At 34.8% G+C, this 21,199-nt stretch overlaps 1 protein-coding gene across 2 annotated transcripts; it reads left to right on the forward strand.

The window, feature by feature from the left end:
* Positions 1-785: 785 nt before the first annotated feature.
* Positions 786-19,534, forward strand: LOC138700924 (farnesol dehydrogenase-like). 2 transcript variants are annotated; one of them, XM_069827354.1, is made up of 7 exons: positions 786-935; positions 3,298-3,445; positions 6,677-6,845; positions 7,894-8,023; positions 11,787-11,913; positions 16,634-16,762; positions 19,376-19,534. In XM_069827354.1, the coding sequence occupies exons 2-7, from the start codon at positions 3,314-3,316 to the stop codon at positions 19,412-19,414; spliced, it is 726 nt and encodes a 241-aa protein (XP_069683455.1). In that variant the 5' UTR covers positions 786-935; positions 3,298-3,313; the 3' UTR covers positions 19,415-19,534. The 2 variants fall into 2 exon arrangements, with proteins under 2 accessions (XP_069683455.1, XP_069683456.1); XM_069827355.1 differs by having other exon boundaries at positions 807-935; positions 3,301-3,445.
* Positions 19,535-21,199: the final 1,665 nt, after the last annotated feature.

The raw sequence follows: 21,199 nt of genomic DNA on the forward strand, positions 1-21,199 counted from the left end.
TTAAATGACACTTACTTGTCTAATCCACGTAGACTAAACCCGAGGTTGCAATGTCTTGTGCTGAGGACGAACATTAAGGTATGTGATTAAAAATTATTATTAAAGATTTATTATTAAGAGTTAAGAAAGCCAACGTACTCGTATATGAAATAATAATAATAATAATAGTAATAATAATAATAATAATAATAATAGCCATTTAACAATATAACAAACTAGTGCTTATTCTTATCGAGAAAGTAGACGTGACAACGTGACGCTTAGAGTGAAACCTACAGAGCAACAATCGATCGGCAAAATTATTTTTTTAAACCACACCGCACGTCATTGTATGATGCCGACATGTTAAGCATGAGTCCGCGGCGATAATATATCATCTTTCAAAATTATATTGCCATTACTTTCACACTATTCATTAAAAACACCCGAGACAAAACAAAGGACAAGTATGACAATCGTGTTTACCGCTCTATTTCTACCAGTAGCATGGCGGCGCAAACATGCGCAGACTGGTTTCAATTTTGGACAGCACACCAGCGCTCTGTGTGAGTCTAGTATACTATTATAAAGTCTTTGCTTATACCGTTCGAGGATTTATCGCTTGTGACAATTTTACCCATCATGCATGTGCGCTACCTATCGGATTATGCTATGAACTACTTGGCGCTCGAGCGAAAACGTCCGATGCAGACCTCTGCTGTAGTTACTCCCCTATATTTTAGTAACTTTTATATGTTTAAAGTTGGCATTACATCTCTCGTAAATCCGTCAAAACCTCAGTTCCTTTAGGACTATTTTCCATCTCAATCTCATTGTTGACTGAACTTTACTGGCAGTTTGCTGTACAGGATATATAGAAGCTCTGCGTGATACTACCACAGTTGCAGTGGCGCGTTGCTGCTCGAACAGTTGACTGCTACAGGCCGCGACCTTGGGTACGTTCCAAAAGAATTCACTGCTTTTAATCTGTCGATTCTGTTCTGTTTTCTTCTAAAGAGATTTGCACGTACAGTGACATTTTTTCACGCTTTTGAAGTGTAGTTTTCTATCAAATATGATTATATTATGATATTGAAAAGCAATAACATTAAGAAAATGTATATTAATACATTAAAATTCCGAAATTTTTATTATAAATTCACAATAACAATACCCATAACTTAGAAGAAGGGAGTAATAATACAAATAACATTGAAATGCTTTGGAAGTGTAAAAATTATAACCCATGCATGCAGTGCCGGATTTAGGCCTAGGCAACCTAGGCGTTTGCCTAGGGCGGCAATTTCCGGGGGGGGGGGATTTTTCTCTCTTTTTCCTTCTTTTTTTCTTCATGTTTTTAATGTTACAGTGAAATTTGTTTTTAAAACACTTATTTGTAAATTTTTTCCTAAGTTTGTTCTTGAACACCGTGTGAAAGTAGGATATTGTTTTGTTCTCATTGTTGTGATCATAGCGATAGTATACGCATAGTCTAGTATATACAGTAACAAAGCTCAATACGTAGGGAATATGCAGCCATAGATTAGTTGCTAACCACTAGGATCGCTACTATCGCCTTATCACAGACAATGCGAAATAGTACCGGCACAGTCTATTGTTCCCAGTACCCTCAACAACTCAAGCTTCGTGACTGTATATTCCAGACCAGGCCCGCAGAACTCGTAAGTAGGGGAAATATGACGTCAGCCTCACTCCACTTCTATTGGGGATGATCGACTTCCGCGTAGAGTTATTTACATTCTCTTGCCGTTAGTGGTGGCATGTAATTTTCAAAAGGATTGTAATAAATTCATTGTTTTATAATGCATTATCTCGTTTCAAGGTTTACAATTATGCTAGATTTCCTGTCGGTAGTTTCTTTGAGATTTCTTTGCACCTAACCTGTTTTAGATTTTCGAAAACTTTCCTCCTATCATCACCTACGAAACATAAATTTATAGCATTTAAGTAATGAACCTTGAAAGTCACTATTAATTTCAATTCAAAATGAACACAACGAGTGACGTCCTTAATTTTACAGTATATAAATAAATAATCAATATACAGTTCGTAATAATGAACTTGCCCGAAATTTTGTGCATTCCATAATTCTTAATATGGACTTTGTTGAAATGTGGTTTAATATTGAAATGACGAGTAGAAATAAATTGGATGGGACACAGTAAACAAGCAATTCTTTCGTCTTCAACAACAAAATAATCATATTCCCATTTCCTTTGGAAGTAGTATTCCTTCACGGGTTTAGATTTTGCCGTGTTCCAGTTCTCTTTAAACTGCAGTACGCATATTATTTGTTTGTTTGTTTGTTTGTTTACTTATTTACTTACTAATTTTCTTATTTAATTATTTAGGCCTACTTATTTACGTACTTAATTATTTATTTACTCATTTATTTATTTACTTATATATAATATATTTATTTATTTGGCTGCAGTGCGTTACAATGTTGAATGACAGCATTGACATCCGGTCATATAGCTATCACTCACTTATCAATGTACAATTTATTTATCGTCCTATTACTAGTAAAACCAGTTAAGACCAGTAACAAAATTTTGTAAAACAGTAATTAAAACTTTTTTAATGCACGAAAAATCATAAAAAAATTCTTCAAGCAAAGTAATTGGTTTGTTGCCTGCATGCAACATTTCAGACTTATTTCATTTTAATAGAATACTGAGCACGGAAAGACAAATCGGGGACCGTACTTAACTTATTTTACACAAAAAGTGGACTTAATCGGCTTTACTAGTAATAGGACGATATATACATAGGTAGACCTTCTTACATTATATGCACACATACATTTTAAAATTTATTTTATATGTCTTTTAATTTATTTATTTCCCTCATTAATTTTTCTTTTACTTCGTAAAGGTATGTTCCTAAGGATTTTATTATCTGTTCATTTGTAATTCTTTATAGCGTATTGTATACCTGCCGCCGCGAGAATAAATGTTGATGCAGCCGAGCGTAACTAGAACGTCATGACCGCCCTGGTAGAAAAGGTGGGTGGGGTAAGAAAGGGGAGTAAAGAGTCTCTCTGAGGAGCTACAGTTCTGCAGGTCTGTTCTAGACTGTGATAAAAGGAAAGTGCACAGCTGCATAGTTATATTGTAATGCCAGTATTACGTTATTATATTATTAACTACTTAAATTTAACTCTTTTGTAAACAAGTCATTTATAGTGGTGTGATCATCGAGCTGATACTTTATAATATCAGTCATGCAACACAAAATCTTATAAACATATTTTCTAGAGTAAAGAACTTTTTTTTTGTCTCTGACCTGTTTCAGTAGCATTTGTTTCACCATGGAGCGTTGGTCAGGTCGAGTTGCCGTGGTAACAGGAGCGAGTGTAGGAATTGGTGCTTCCATTGCTGCTGAACTAACCAAAAAAGGTCTCAAAGTCGTCGGTTTGGCGAGGAGATCTGAAAAAATAGAGGTGAGTTGTTAATTTCAATGTAAATACCAATAGTAGTTCATATAACTTCAAGGTAAGACATTAAACATTATATCTCACAAAAAGGAAGTTAGGAAATAGCGTTTAAATATTATCACTAGGGCTAGGATTTTGATGCAATTGCATCTTTTTTTCTAGTAAGCCAGAAACATAGCTGCTTTAGTATTTATATGTTATGTGATAAACTGAGTGTTTTAACACATATTTGTTAGGGCATTTTTTTGTATTTTTTGCCTGTTTCAACTCATAAGCGCATCTTTTGTTTTATTCGGTAATTTTTCACGCATTTTCATTTAATTTTGGCCATAAATTCCCATTATTAATGTAAAATGTTTATTTCCTTTGATATTTTCTTTACATATTTTGTCCATTAATACCCATTATTTTGTATGATAATTTAATCGTTTTTCTACACAAATATTGCCATTTTAACGTAGTACACCCCATGTAATGGATCAGTCCAACCACCCCTTCAATATAGACTCCTCTATACCTGCTAATTCCGGATAAGAGTGGCCTTGTGGTAGACTACATGGAAACTAAAAGTAAAATAAATCCATGGTGCTACAGCCCATGAAGGGCCAAGACCGACCAGCTGACTGCTGACCTCACGTCCACATGCCGAAGCAGAGGTGAACGATTATACATGAAAACTACATCAGGCAAAATAATTAATTAAAGTGTACTACTTAGAAAAAAATTATGTAAAATTTAATTCAATTAAGCACTAGTCTAAATATTAAGTAGTATACAACCTCTTTTCCTACTAAGCCAATTATGTAAGATCAATTTTAGGGCATTTTTTTTTTCGTTGTTGGTAACTCTATAGCATCTATTAGATGCTTTATGGTTGTGTTAACAGATGGAGTTACTTGTCAACAATGTGACGCTGAAACGTGTGTTCAGGTTACTGCCCAGCAACAGTCCTGATGTATTTTTTATATTTGTGATGATTGGTTAATTAATATTAACCCGGCACACTCACAATCACACTCACATTCATACAAATTTCCAGTCTCTAGACATCCAGGGAATTCCTCTTCTTCAAGAAAAATTCACCGAGAGCCTAGCCCGGGAATCGAACCCGGGACCTCCTGATCTGGAAGCCAGCATGCTGACCAACAGACCACGTAGGCAGTCAAAGGGCATTTTTAACAGCATTTTTTTAAAGATTTTTAGGTCATAAATGCATTGTTTTAGGACATTTTTTTTATAATTTATAGGTCATCAAAATCCTAGCCCTAATTATCACATACGTACGTTACACATTTCGCTATTGACTTGCTTTGTCATATCAATGGCTGAGAACCAGAATATTCTAGGTCCAACTTTTTATAAGAAAGAAATCTGTGTTTCATTGTGTTCCAGTTCTTCTCTGCATATATGAATCGAACAAAACTGTAAATATTCCTCTCCATAAGGTTGCTGTGAAGCTATTCCAAATTGTTTCACGAAGCTTTGAATATCAGGAGCTTAAAATAGCTCTCCTGAAAAAAAAAAAAAAGTAAAATGGACTTGGTACAGTCTGGTTCTGGGCCATCGATATTGCAAATCACACTACTGTCTACTGAAGGAGGTATTGGAAGAAATGGTGAACGGAAGAAGATGCAGTGAAAGACCTGCCATTTGTCACAACTCTCAGAATGAATGAATGAATGAATGAATGAAAGAATGAATAGAGAAATATTAAGAGCTTCAATTAAATACAACTAGTGGTTTGTGCAGCAAATGCTGCAAACTAAGTTCATTAGACGTTCAAATAAAAATTTTTCAGATTTATTTTTAATGAAGAATACCAGACAAATTGAAAGTTATTTGCTTCCATAATAATGAAACATACTCCCTCTGAATGTTTCTTTTATGACAAATACTTTTTCTTGAACTTATCCACCTTCAGTTTTTGAGTTTCAACGCGAAAACGCAAGTAACAAGGTTTCTCATGTGGAAGTAAAGCAATAGCTATTTCAGATCATTGTCGATTGTAGGTAAAAGTTAAAAAAAAATCTGGTTTGCTATGCTTTCGAACAATAGACATAGCATCTTGGTATAGCTGCTGCATGGACAGCTTGAAATGTAGAGGGTAAAATCATTTTATCTTGCTAAGTGATATTGCTGAAATGATAGCGAGACTACATAATTTTGTAGGCCTCTTATTTTATCAGTAAGTAATACCTTTAGGTCTTTCCTTAGGAACTGTAATTTTTGCGCTCTCTCGAGCCAATACTGAAGAGAATGACCATATAAATATCTACACCACACCACCATGAATTATATGAAAAAGACGAAATCCCACTTGATTAATAACTATAAAAATATTTGATTTTTAATAACAATATTATTATCTTACGTAAGTTTTCTAGTTATATACATTATATAGCCTCCAATCAGTAAACTATAGAGATGAAGATCTAATTTAAGATATTGTCTACATCTACTTACATAACCCCACTTTCATATCATGAACATATCATTAATGTGTATAATTAATGAAAAATAGTCACATCATGGCATTAACTATAATAATATTTAATTTCTAATGGTAATAATGTCATCAAACCACCTCAAGTTTAGTAGATTTTAATATCCAATACACAGTTGTACTCAGAAAATTACACACCGCAGAATCAGACCTGTAAATTATTATTAGTAAGTCTTGAATTTTAATAACCAATTCAATTTGAACTCTAAATATTTAAATTTACTCTGTCACACGTTAAAAGTGTTAAAATTGTTTAAAAAGGTATTTACCTTCGACAGACGGCCCGTGGTTTGAGTGGTTCAAGAGACACTGAAGACGACGACAAATAGCGTCGAAACGGGCCATCTGTCGAAGGTAAATACCTTTCTAACAATTTTAACACTTTTAATGTGTGAGAGAGTAAATTTTATGCTTTTAACAAAGTGTTAACGTGAACTTTAATCAATGATATCTAAATATTTACACAGGTCATGGCCTTCGTGTAATAGCCTATTGTTTATTGTAGTGTGTGTTTTGTTTTATCCTGTAATGCAATTAGTTCTCAAAACTGACGAAAGATGTATTTTGGAAAATAGGAAGATTATGTAGGAAAACTAACGCTTCACTGAAAATTACTATTTTTCTGAAAAACTTTGAGTTCCAAGCTTCTTTTATTAAAATCCGTTCAGCCGTTTTCCCGTAATTTCCATTACCAGCTCAAATTATATATATAGTTTTTCTTTAATGTTTTTCAGGAACTTTCTAAGACACTGGATTCTGCAAAAGGCAAACTATACGCAGTGAAATGTGACGTCAGCAACGAGTCAGAAGTGAAGGAAGCCTTCAAGTGGGTCAAGGACAACCTGGGGGTAGTCGACGTGCTTGTAAACAATGCAGCTGTCCTTTATGACAATTCTATCATAGGTAGGCACGCATCTGGAAGGTTCACAACGAAATGATTTACGTTATCACTCATTATCCTGGATGTTCTGGATCTATGGGGAATCATGTTATCTCAAGTTAGCCCCCAGAACACTTGCCTCACTCCATTTTTAGCTGTCTCAGTAAAGGAATAGGATTTAATTTCCAAAGAGGAGTTGCCGAAATGTGGACGATAGAATCCAGGATTTTTTTTTTAATGGTGGAGGGGTAGTAATGTCTTTCTCCACACCGAGTGTGGATACGTGATGAAACAAATGGCATAACTTCAAATGCTAATTTAAACCGTGTATAGGCTCTGCGGGAAGAGGAAATAAACTTCTGTACACATTCTGCTCCCATGACCAAAACGAATAGATCTAGCTTACAACTAGGTCTGACTACTAGCTGAAACACGTTTTTCTGTATTGATATTTTATTTTTGTTAAAAGTCAACAGTGCAATTCTTTTAGAAGTAATATTTTATGAATGAACAAGATAATTTTAAGTAATTGATTAACTAGCGGACTTACTCGTGTTAATTATGTAAGTTTGTGCGGCTTACAGCTGTTTCGGTGCTTCATCACACCATCCTCAGAGCCTACTAGATCTCGGCTTCATCTCGAACTTTTCTGCCTGTTATGTGGGTGCGTTTGATTGTTGAAAGGTGTTGAAAAGTGGAGTCAAATAGTGTGTGTGTTCTGAAATTGATCTGTGTTTTGAGAATTTGATCGGGGTGTGTTTTAGTGTGTTCTGTATATTTCGTATTGTTCTAGTGTGTTGAGTTTTTGGTTTTTTGGTTGTATGTGTAGGATTTCCATGTCGCATTTATGTTATTGTATGTATGGTTAGCATTGGTTATGTGATCGGCGTATGTAGAGGTATTGTGTCCTCTGGTTATTGCTTTAATGTGTTCTTTGTATCGAGTTTGGAATGATCTGCCTGTCTGTCTTATGTAGAACTTATCGCAACTATTACATGTGAGTTTGTATACGCCTGTGTGGTCGTATGGCTATTAATTAATGCAAATTTTCTAACCTAATATTTTTGCTAGATGGACCCACTGAGGAGTTGAAGAAGATGCTGGACCTGAACGTTCTGGGTTTGAGTATGTGCACCAAAGAGGCTCTGCAAGTGATGAAAGAGAAAGGCGTCGACGATGGACACATAATTCATATCAATAGGTACTTATCGACGGAAGTGTACTTAGTTTTCTGGTATTTTAATTGGTAACACTAAAAGTCTGATATATTGCAAATATTATTATTGTGTGTGTGAGCTTGCGTGCGTGTGTGTGAGAGAGAGAAATGCTCAATCTTGATACTTCGTATACGCAGCAAAGTTACTAGCTAGAGAGTAATAAATTTGACATGCATCATGAGAAGAATCAAGAATGATTCATAATATTACTTACTTACTTACTTATTGTCTTTTAAGGAACCCGGAGGTTCATTGCCGCCCTCACATAAGCCCGCCATTGATCCCTATCCTGAGCAAGATCAATCCAGTCTCTACAATCATATCCCACCTCCCTCAAATCCATTTTAATATTATCTTCCCATCTACGTCTCTGCCTCCCCAAAGGTCTTTTTCCCGCCGGCCTCCCAACTAACACTCTATATGTATTTCTGGATTCGCCCATACGTGCTACATGCCCTGCCCATCTCAAACGTCTGGATTTAATGTTCCTAATTATGTCAGATGAAGAATACAATGCGTGCAGCTCTGTGTTGTGTGACTTTCTCCATTCTCCTGTAACTTCATCCCTCTTAGCCCCAAATATTTTCCTAAGAAACTTATTCTCAAACACCCTTAATCTCTGTTCCTCTCTCAAAGTGAGAGTCCAAGTTTCACAACCATACAGAACAACCGGTAATATAACTGTTTTATAAATTCTAACTTTCAGATTTTTTGACAGCAGACTAGATGACAAAAGCTTCTCAACCGAGATTCATAATATTACTGTACCAAGAGTACTCGTATTTCGATAAATAATATAAAATATGGTGCTACTGCAGGAATAGCACATTATGAAATCTGACTGTATCGTAGGAATAGCACATTATAAAATCTGATGCTACTGCAGGAATAGCACAATAAAAAATATGGTGCTACTCCAGGAATAGCACATTATAAAATCTGGTGCTACCGCAGGAATAGCACATTATAAAATCTGGTGCTACCGCAGGAATAGCACATTATAAAATCTGGTGCTACCGCAGGAATAGCACATTATAAAATATGGTGCTACTCCAGGAATAGCACATTATAAAATCTGGTGCTACCGCAGGAATAGCACATTATAAAATCTGGTGCTACCGCAGGAATAGCACATTATAAAATCTGGTGCTACCGCAGGAATAGCACATTATAAAATCTGGTGCTACCGCAGGAATAGCACATTATAAAATCTGGTGCTACCGCAGGAATAGCACAATAAAAAATATGGTGCTACTCCAGGAATAGCACATTATAAAATCTGATGCTACCGCAGGAATAGCACATTATAAAATCTGGTGCTACTCCAGGAATAGCACATTATAAAATCTGATGCTATCGCAGGAATAGCACATTATAAAATCTGGTGCTACCGCAGGAATAGCACATTATAAAATCTGGTGCTACTCCAGGAATAGCACATTATAGAATATGGTATATTACTGCTGGAATAGCACATTATAAAATCTGATGCTACCGCAGGAATAGCACAATAAAAACTATGGTGCTACTCCAGGAATAGCACATTATAATATATGGTACTACTGCTGGAATAGCATATTATAAAATATGTTGCTACCGCAGGAATAGCACAATAAAAAATATGGTACTTCTCCAGGATTAGCACATTATAAAATACGGTACTACTGCTGGAATAGGACATTATAAAATATGGTGCTACCGCAGGAATAGCACAATAAAAAATATGGTGCTTCTCCAGGAATAGCATATTATAAAATATGGCACTACTGCTGGAATAGCACATTATAAAATCTGGTGCTACCGCAGGAATAGCACAATAAAAAATATGGTGCTTCTCCAGGAATAGCACATTATAAAATATGGTACTACTGCTGGAATAGCACATTATAAAATCTGGTGCTACCGCAGGAATAGGATATTATAAAATCTGATGCTACCGCAGGAATAGCACAATAAAAAATATGGTGGTACTCCAAGAATAGAACATTATAAAATCTGATGCTACTGCAGAAATAGTACATTATAAAATCTGATGCTACTGCAGGAATATCACATTATAAAATATGTTGCTACTGCAGAAATATCACATTATAAAATCGGGTGCTTCCGTAGGAATAGTATTTCTTAAATAATATATCACACAGGACTTACACATTACGAAATTGGTTGCTGCCGTAAAAATACCATATTATAAAATTGGGTATATTCTACAGTCAGCCCATTTACATTCCACAGTTAGCCAATTTACAATCTACAGTCACTGTCCATTCTACAGTACCTATTTTATATTTTTCAGTCACGTTGCATTTTATAAATCGAGGAGACGGCCTCCAGATATGGAGGGTAGCTGTGAATATATTGAATAAGCAGTCGCGGACAGCCGATGAGGGGTGGTCCTCCAGCTCGGGGGTTGGGCGAAGGGCTAACAACCCATCACCGTAAAAACCAGCGTGTTACGAATCCTTCAAATAAGATGGATTTGAGGGAGGTGAGATATGATGATAGAGATTGGATTAATCTTGCACAGGATAGGGACCAATGGTGGGCTTATGTGAGGGCGGCAATGAACCTCCGGGTTCCTTAAAAGCAAGTAAGTAAATAAGTAAGTAAGGAAGTAAGTAAGTAAGTAAGGAAGGAAGTAAGTAAGGAAGTAAGTAAGTAAGGAAGTAAGTAAGTAAGGAAGTAAGTAAGTAAGGAAGTAAGTAAGTAAGGAAGTAAGTAAGGAAGTAAGTAAGTAAGGAAGTAAGTAAGGAAGTAAGTAAGTAAGTAAGGAAGTAAGTAAGTAAGGAAGTAAGTAAGGAAGTAAGTAAGTAAGTAAGTAAGTAAGTAAGGAAGTAAGTAAGTAAGGAAGTAAGTAAGGAAGTAAGTAAGTAAGGAAGTAAGTAAGTAAGTAAGGAAGTAAGTACGGAAGTAAGTAAGTAATTAAGTAAGGAAGTAAGTAAGTAAGGAAGTAAGTAGGCCTAAGTAAGGAAGTAAGTAAGTAAGGAAGTAAGTAAATAAGGAAGTAAGTAAGTAAGTAAGTAAGGAAGTAAGTAAGGAAGTAAGTAAGTAAGGAAGTAAGTAAGTAAATAAGTAAGGAAGTAAGTAAGTAGGTAAGGAAGTAAGTAAGTAAGGAAGTAAGTAAGGAAGTAAGTAAGGAAGTAAGTAAGGAAGTAAGTAAGTAAGTAAGGAAGTAAGTAAGTAAGTAAGTAAGGAAGTAAGTAAGTAAGTAAGTAAGTAAGGAAGGAAGTAAGTAAGTAAGTAAGTAATTAAGTAAGGAAGTAAGTAAGGAAGTAAGTAGGCCTAAGTAAGGAAGTAAGTAAGGAAGTAAGTAAGTAAGGAAGTAAGTAGGCCTAAGTAAGGAAGTAAGTAAGTAAGGAAGTAAGTAAGTAAGGAAGTAAGTAAGTAAGTAAGGAAGTAAGTAAGTAAGTAGGCCTAAGTAAGTAAGTAAGGAAGTAAGTAAGTAAGTAAGTAAGGAAGTAAGTAAGTAAGGAAGTAAGTAAGTAAGGAAGTAAGTAAGTAAGGAAGTAAGTAAGTAAGTAAGGAAGTAAGTAAGTAAGGAAGTAAGTAAGTAAGTAAGTAAGTAAGTTGCATTTTATAAGGATGCATTGTACATTCTACACTAAACTTAATATTGTTGTACGAGATATTCTACTCTGTGTTATTTCACATTGTGCACTCTGTTGTTACAAGTTGTACACTGAATAATGCGCACTAAGGACCAACAAGAATCTCTCTAATCATCTACTTCGATACTTTGTTACACAGTGTAGCAGGACACATGCCTTCCCCTGGAAGGTTCACCATGTACTTCGCAACAAAACACGCCGTCACGGCGCTAACGGAGGGCCTGCGACGTGAGTTGGTGCAGCAGAAGTCCAAGATTCGAGTCACGGTGAGAGCAATTTACTCATCACAATAATTACGAGGTTTTGTCTTTGTACAGTGAATAACTTTTAACTGTCCCCGAGAGTTGCCGCTTCCCGCTTCCAGGCGACCTTGTGACTAACACGCTGATGACGCAGTACCCGGTTGGGGGTCTTAGTGCTAGACTGGCTCCCGTACGGGATGGGTGCATATTTCAATGATCTTTAGTTTCTGAGCTGTGCTTAATTATTTATGTGGAATTAGTGATTAGTGTGTGAAGTGTTTTTAAACGATTAGGGAAAACACGGGAATTTTACTGGAAGCAAGTAAAGAGATACGTTTGGAAGTAAATCCCGAAAAGACAAAGTATATGATTATGTTTCGTGACGAGAATATTGTACGAAATGGAAATATAAAAATTGGAAATTTATCTTTTGAAGAGGTGGAGAAGTTCAAATATCTTGGAGCAACAGTAACAAATATAAATGATACTCGGGAAGAAATTAAACGCAGAGTAAATATGGGAAATGCGTGTTATTATTCGGTTGAGAAGCTCTTATCATCCAGTCTGCTGTCGAAAAATCTGAAAGTTAGAATTTATAAAACAGTTATATTACCGGTTGTTCTTTATGGTTGTGAAACTTGGACCCTCACTTTGAGAGAGGAACATAGGTTAAGGGTATTTGAAAATAAGGTGCTTAGGAAAATATTTGGGGCTAAGAGGGATGAAGTTACAGGAGAATGGAGAAAGTTACACAACACAGAACTGCACGCATTGTATTCTTCACCTGACATAATTAGGAAAATTAAATCCAGACGTTTGAGATGGGCAGGGCATGTAGCATGTATGGGCGAATCCAGAAATGCATATAGAGTGTTAGTTGGGAGGCCGGAGGGAAAAAGACCTTTAGAGAGACCGAGACGTAGGTGGGAGGATAACATTAAAATGGATTTGAGGGAGGTGGGATATGATGATAGAGACTGGATTAATCTTGCTCAGGATAGGGACCAATGGCGGGCTTATGTGAGGGCGGCAATGAACCTCCGGGTTCCTTAAAAGCCAGTAAGTAAGTAAGTAAGTAAGTAAGTAAGTAAGTAAGTAAGTAAGAAAGTGTTTAGTTCCAATGCCATTTTCATTACGTGAGCGTGTGTATATTTATAATACATAAAATACAGAAAATCTTGTGCGAAAACGCGATGCAAGTTCCGACAGAAATTTTCAAACAGACTCGTACTTTGTGTAAAAACAATAAAATACCTAGATAAGAAATTCAAAGAGTCAGGTTCAATAAATGATCCTAAAAGACTATAAAAGAGCTGAAATGGAGTCAATCAGTGCTGCTTAACTTGCGAAAATTAATAATAATTTTATAAGAAAGTGTCAGCAATGTGTAGTATTCAACGAGGGACATTCTGAACATAAAAGATTAGCTGGACAAGTACAGATCACTGTACACTGCTTGCCTGCCAGGAGAACAGAGGGTGCATCCCTCCGGGACATTTGAAGGGTTCAGAACCATAGTGGGCCAAGTGCCATTTACTAAAACCTTAGAAAACAAGGGTTAAAATGAAGTTATTACTATTTCAATGGAAACATATAGCAAGTAATATAAAGTATACACATTAAAACTAAATTATATATCAACTAGTGGCTTGTGCAGCAAATGCTGCAAACTAAGTTCATTAGGCGTTCAAATAAACATTTTTCAGATTTATTTTCAATGAAGAATACCAGACATTCTGAAAGTTATTTGCTTCCATAATAATGATACTCTCTCTCGAGCCAATACTGAAGAGAACCACGCATATAAATATCTACACCACACCGCCATTATATATATATATATATATATATATATATATATATATATATATATATATATAAAAGATCCAACCCCACTTGATTAATAACTATAAAAATATTTGATTTTAATAATATTATTATCTTACGTAAGTTTTATAGCTTTCAGTAACATATACTATATATACTATATAGCCGCCACTCAGTAAAATATAGAAATCAAAATCTAATTTAAGTTATTCTCTACATCTACTTATATAACCCCAAAACGTTTCACTTTCATATCATCAATATAGCATTAATATGTATAATTAATGAAAAATAGTCACATCACGGCATTAACTATAGGCTAATAATATTTCATTTCTAATGGTAATAATGTCATCAAACCATCTCCAGTTCTGTAGTTTTTAATATCCAATACACAGCTGTACCCAGAAAATTACACACCACAGAATCGAACCTGTAAATTATTTTTAGTAAGTTATGTTTTTAATAACCAATTTAATTTGAGCTCTAAATATGTCAGCATTCTTGCAGATCATAGCCTTCGTGTAATATTGTTTACTGTAGTGTGTGTTTTGTTTTATTGTGAAATGCAATTAGCTAGTTCTCAAAACTGACGACAGATGGATTTTGGAAAATAGTAAAATTATGTTGAAAAATTGACATTTCACTGAAAACTACTATTTTTCTGAAAAACTTTGAGTTCCAAGCTTCAAAATGCGGGGTAATTTATTAAAATCCGTTCAGCCGTTTTCCCGTAATTTCCATTACCAGTTCAAATTATATATATAGATCTTCATTAAACAATGGTATTTACTTAACTTTAACCCTTGCTTTCTCCGTTTTTAATAAATGGCGCTTGGCCCACTATGGCTCTGAACCCTTCATTTAAAAGATATTCCCTGTATAAGAATCGTTCTCCGTGTTTTCATGGTCAGTAGAGGACATGGTCCAATGAACATGGAAATAAGTAATAGATAAAAACTATGAAAGTCCCTTGACTTAATTTAGGAGAAACTTTGATTCTCATTGACAAACATCTCACTTTTCCTTCACCAAGTTTTCTGCTTTACAGTGCACATCTCTGATGGTTAAAGTACGAAGCAAACGTGTTAGCTCAGCAACTTTCAATCACAGACTGAACCCGTTACCGCTTGTACTTTATCGTTTTAAGTTTGCACGTGAGGTGTGTATGAAGAAAAAGTGAGATTGTTTTGTATAGGAATACGACCTCGCATTCCTTCCGTTGTTGACAAAAATTTCTAACTATCCGAGAATGTAAAAAAGAGCGAGTAAAATAAGCTAATAATGTTCAGTGCACTCAGGTCTTTACATACAGGGTATCTCAAAAATAGACCGACAAATGAATTGTCATAATTAGTAGCCACAGAATAAAGAAATATTCCAGCGAAAACCTCACAATTCTATTTTAAATATTTTTCAAGTTCTCATTCTGTGAATGTTTAAAAACTACTCCTAATAATGAAAGTTACACAATCTCTGAGAGGCTTAAATAAAGGAAAGGTTATGAGTTATTTGTTGTATTATTTTTTTTCTTGGTTATTTAACGACGCTGTATCAACTACGAGGTTATTTAGCTTCGATGAGATTGGTGATAGCGAGATGGTATGTGGCGAGATGAGGCCGAGGATTCGCCATAGATTACCTTACGGTTGGGGAAAACCTCGGAAAATATCCAACCAATTAACCAGCCCAAGCGGGGATCGAACTCGCGCCCGAGCGCAACTTCAGACCGGAAGGCAAGCGCCTTAAACGACTGAGACACGCCGGTGCCTGTCTTGTTTCTTTTCTCTCCGGTTTCTTAATAGGTAAAATTATACGAACTCAATCTAACTCAGGTGATTAGGCAGTGTATGGAGAGCTTTTCTCGGATTCCGAGGCGAGTTAGAAGTTGAACAGGTAGTAAATAAATGTTCAATAAGTATTATAATATACATCACATGATTATTTGACATATTAGTGCTTTTATGTTTTTCTAAAATTGAAAAACATTCCAGAAAATTTTGTCGGTTTATTTCTGAGATACACTGTATAATTCACAAAAACTGAGGTAAAACAGCAAGTTATTCAGGTGTAGGAATAGCACACTATAAAATCTGATGCTGCCGCAGGAATAGCAAGTTAGAAAATATGGTGCTACTGCAGGAATAACACATAATATGAACAGTAAGTTATTCAGGTGTAACATTTCAGAAACTCTTGCATACGTGAATAAAATAAGCATTTAAATGACGTCTTTGTGGAAATTATTTTTTCAATGAAATATCAATTTATGTACAGTAGTGGCAAAAAAAAAAAAACCGGACCGACTCTTGTAACTGATTTCAGAGCCTTGTTTACTCCAGAGCACGATAGACTGGTAACTAAGACTTTCGTGGTTCGAATCCTGCCTGGGAAGGACACTTTTTTTTTGTTCCTTATTCAAATTCATTCCCAATACTTTTCGATTGCTGGTTAAATTCATGTTCTGGGAATAATAAGTTAATTAAGTAGTAAAATATCGCTGCCATCGAAAAGTATTGGGAATAAATCTGAATAAGGAACAAAAAAAGGTTTCATTCCCAGGCAGGATTCGAACCACGAAAATCTTAGTTACCAGTCTATCGTGCTCTGAGTGAACAAGGCTCTGAAATCAGCTACAAGAGTCGGTCCAATTCTTTTTGTCACTACTGTACATAACAAAAATAATAATAATAATCAAAGACCAGACTCGATCCTTCATCATTTTATTAGGTGTTCATAGATGTCGGGACATGTGGCCTACCTACCAGTAGCTTCAATTTATATTCTGAGTTCCTGGAAAGGTTGAAAATGGCACTTCGATTCTTATTTACTTCAGGTCTTTAATTTATTATAAAGCACAATAAATCTTGAAACAAAACTTTCGGGATACGTAATTTGAATTTTATTAATTTTTCAGAGCGTCAGTCCTGGTCTAGTGAAGTCAGAAATGCCTCCAGAAGATTTTCTGAAGAACTACCCATATCTCAACCCTGAAGATATAGCAGATGCGGTACTGTATGCATTAGGAGTGCCGCCACATGTTCAGGTTCGTGAAATCCACTTCTTCTTCTTGTCTTAATCCGTAAAACATGTCTATTTTTGTTAAACCATTTAAGATCTAGCATTGGTTGAGAAAGCTCCCAAAACTCTAGATTTTCTTAACAATACTATTTTGTTTAAATTACCTTTTAAATCTAGTCTCTTGGCAGATTCTTCAAATCTTTGCTCAATTAATAGCTTTTTAAAGTTTTAACTCTGCAATTAAGAATCCCTTTAATGCTTTGCTCTGTTAAAATGTCTTCAAAGTTCTTTGTCTGGCAAATTTCATTCTCTAATGAAGCCCCAATTACATCAAAATCATCTAGAATCTTTACTGTATTACAGCATCTTGTATTTGCTACAATTTCTTAACCATTTTATTCCTGTCATAAATTTTTAAAACTTGTTTCTGTTATCAATCTCTATAAAGATTTACCAATAATACCTTTCAAATAAGACAAACATACAAAAAAGAAATATATAATGCTGATGTTTTGCTTCGCTAAACCGCATTTGCAAACCTTTTTCGTCCATTGCATTAAAATAATCTTCTCTTTTGAAAACTATCTTCGCCCATCTTGATAAGAAATCATCATTTTCAAATATGAAGTCTGTCATTCTCCTCGCCATAATGAAAATGATCGTCATTAATACAGGATTAATTATTTAATTGACAAAATATTGACCAATTACCTTAAATGTAGCTTAATGAGAGTTTAGAGCCCAATTTATGTTGGTGAAATGCATTTTCCCTTATGTGTCAATTAAGAATATTTTAAGTGATAATTAATTAAAGTTAAATAAGTTTGATGAAATCGATCCTAAGCCTTGTTTCACTTAACAGTCTCTTTAAATCTCTTCACTTAATTGACTTCAGGTAATCTCTCTAAGTATTGCTTCAATAACAATGTCTTTGAAGTTTGTTACGGCTATTAATCTCTTTTACTTTTGGTTTTAATTAATGTCTTTAAAAATTTTTTCACTTAACGTTAACATTCACTTCAAGTCTTGTTTCAGCTATTAGTTTCCATTATTTTCGGTTTCAATTAATATTTTTAAGCACTGTTTCACTTAACAATCTCTTTAAATATCTTTCATGACAGGATTCGGTAGCATCTCTTCACTTAAAATTCTCTTTAAATCTTGTTGCAGCTATTAATCTCTTTTACTTTCGTTTTAGTTAATCTCTTTAAATATTTCGTTTTTCAATTAACAGTCTCTTTGAATCGTGGTTCAGCTATTAGTGTCTTTTATTTTTGGTTTCAATTAAACTTTTTAAGCGGTTTCACTTAAAAATTTCCTTAAATATTTTTTGTTATTAATATCATTTATTTTCCGTTTCAGTCAGTGGCGGTTTCTGGCCTGGTTGCAGATTTGCGTAACCACCACATTTATTACCCTTTCTTCATATTTCGTTACTCATTTCTTTCTCTCGGGATTAAATTTACGATTATGTTGCATAATATGAAGGCAGTTCTCAAAATTTAAAATTTATAGCTATAAGTTAACTGGAACTAACTATAAATTATACCACGAATCGCCACTGGCTTCAATTAATCTCTTGAAACATTCTTTCACATAACAATCTCTTTGAATCTTATTTCAGTTACTGTTATTATGCCCAGTTTCATCAACGGATGTTAAAACTTAACACGTTGTTAGGCCGCGTTAACATTGAATTTAACAAGAATTCTGTTCCATCAACAAATGCTAATTTTAACAACGTATTAAAGTGCAACTTAAATTAACATCAGCTCTGCCTTCTGTTAAACCTTTAACAACTGTTACCAGTCTAGAACAACAATGCTTTTGGCTCAGAATTGCCATATTTGGATCTCTTGAACGATGTTTCTGACAGGGGATGAGCTGCACTACGAAACAATCACGAAAATCTGGAAATAGAAGAATTTTTACGGTATTACAGATTGTCCAAAACCGTCGTCAGGAAAACTGCTGAATAAGTATAAGAGGGGCTAGAATACACCATCAATAGAAATATATAGCTCTCTTCATGTTTATTTCACGTGTCTTTTTCTTCTTAGTTACTTCCAAACAGAAGCGCAGCGGAATGCATTTAAAAGACTATGATTCAGACACCGCCTTCTAGGTTCGTTCTGTTCGTAATTCTAGCAAAGGAATAGCAATTCTTAATTGCGTGTTAGGTAACATTTTGCACAAAAAAGTTTGGTGAAACGCAATATTCCTATCATGTTGTTAAGATTTTAAACAATTGTTAGATAACAACTTGTTAGAGAATTTTTAACATCTGATGATGAAACCAGCCCTTAATATAATTTATTTTTAGTTTCAAGTAATATATTTAAACACTATTTCACTTAACGATCACTTTAAATTTTGTTAAAATTTGTAATACTGCTCAAATATTTTTCAGTTAATCTCTTTAAGGACTGTTTCACTTAAGAGTCTCTTCAAATCTTGTTTCAGTTAGTAATTCTCCTTAAATTTGTGTCAATCTCTTTAAGTACGTACTATTTCAGTTAACAGTTTATTGAAAGCACTTTTTAAACAACTATTAGGCAAGTGTTTTTGTCTTGGATGCGATTTTCTTTCGTAATTTCTTTACATGTCAACAAAATATATTTTCCTTTCTGAATTGCAGGTTCACGAATTGACAGTGGTACCGGTTGGACAATATTGAAGAAATAGAAAGCAAAGCAAATAAGGCTACCTCTGACTGAAATAAACTTCCTATATACCAAATTCGTGCATTTGTATTAAAAACAATAAATGTAGCCTAATAAATTACTCCAGGAACGAACAGTTATGTTTTATTTCCAATATTACAGCCAATTCAAATACTGACAACTTTCAGGAAACAATATGTAACAAGAACTTACTAATCACAAACAAACAGCTGAATTAAACAAGTACTCTATATTCCTATAATCTCAAATAAATCAACATTTTGTGTAATTTGCCTTCACTCGATTTCTTTCTCTGGGGTTTTGTGCAGAACGATGTGTATTTACAGCGACCCAGGAGTATTCATGATTTCAGAGCAAAGATATTCTCAGCTTCTGAGGAAGTTACTCCTGAGATGTTGGACCACACATGGAAGGAATTAACTTCAATATATGAACTGTGTTGTGGTCTAATTTGGACAAAACTCCTACTCTTGTAGAATGCATGTACAAATTATTTAACAAAAATAGTAACAGTTCTCATTTTATCACTTTTTTATTTTATGTCTTCATAAACGGATCACTCTGTATCCCAAAAAGTCCCAATTTCTATTACTGTTTCTATACTAAATCTAGATCGTATTAATATCTTCCTTCTTTTGAGAGTCTTGACTCAGTTAACAATTTCTCATGGCCTTATCTACATGGAGAGTGGTTTTTAAAAATCTTGTTTGGATTAATTCAAAGTATTCTCATTTAGGACCTTGTGTCTTTTAAAATCTATAACATTTCTATGAAGTCCCATCTGCGTCAACAAATATCTTGAGTTTTGATTGTACAGTATGATTAGTGTATTACATCTGTTATACTTACAAATGACTTTTAAGAAACCTGCAGATTCATTGCCGTCCTCACATAAGCCCGTCATTGGTCCCTATCCTGTGCAAGATTAATCCAGTCTCTATCATCATATCCCACCTCCCTCAAATCCATTTTAATATTACCTTCCCATCTACGTCTCGGCCTCTCCAAAAGCCTTTTTTTCCTCCGGTCTCCCAACTAACACTCTATATGCATTTCTGGATTCGCCCATACGTGCTACATGCCCTGCCCATCTCAAACGTCTGGATTTAATGTTTCTAATTATGTCAGGTGAAGAATACAATGCGTGCAGTTCTGTGTTGTGTAACTTTCTCCATTCTCCTGTAACTTCATCCCTCTTAGCCCCAAATATTTTCCTAAGAACTTATTCCCAAACACCCTTAATCTCTGTTCCTCTCTCAAAGTGAGAGTCCAAGTTTCACAACCATAAAGAACAACCGGTAATATAACTGTTTTATAAATTCTAACGTTCAGACTTTTTGACAGCAAACTAGATGACAAAAGCTTCTCAACCGAATAATAACAGGCATTTCCCATATTTATTTTGTGTTTAATTTCCTCCCGAGTGTCATTTATTTTGTTACTGTTGTTCCAAGATATTTTAATTTTTCCACCTCTTCGAATGATAAATCTCCAATTTTTATATTTCCATTTCGTACAATATTCTGGTCACGAGACATAATCATATTCTTTGTCTTTTCGGGATTTACTTCCAAACGTATGAGAATGATGAGCGAGACCCGAAAGACAAATGCAACGAACACAGCGAGCGAGAGCGGCAGTTAATTTTGTTCATCTCTATTACCCTCCTCTCTTTCCGCATCTCTTATCAACACTATCTTCAAGCGCTGGTGTTGAAATTTCGACTAACCTTTCAGAGCACTGATTAGCCATAACACCCATCCTACCACTTTTAAAAA

Source organism: Periplaneta americana, chromosome 6, assembly GCF_040183065.1.
Source record: "Periplaneta americana isolate PAMFEO1 chromosome 6, P.americana_PAMFEO1_priV1, whole genome shotgun sequence".
NCBI lineage: Eukaryota > Metazoa > Arthropoda > Insecta > Blattodea > Blattidae > Periplaneta > Periplaneta americana.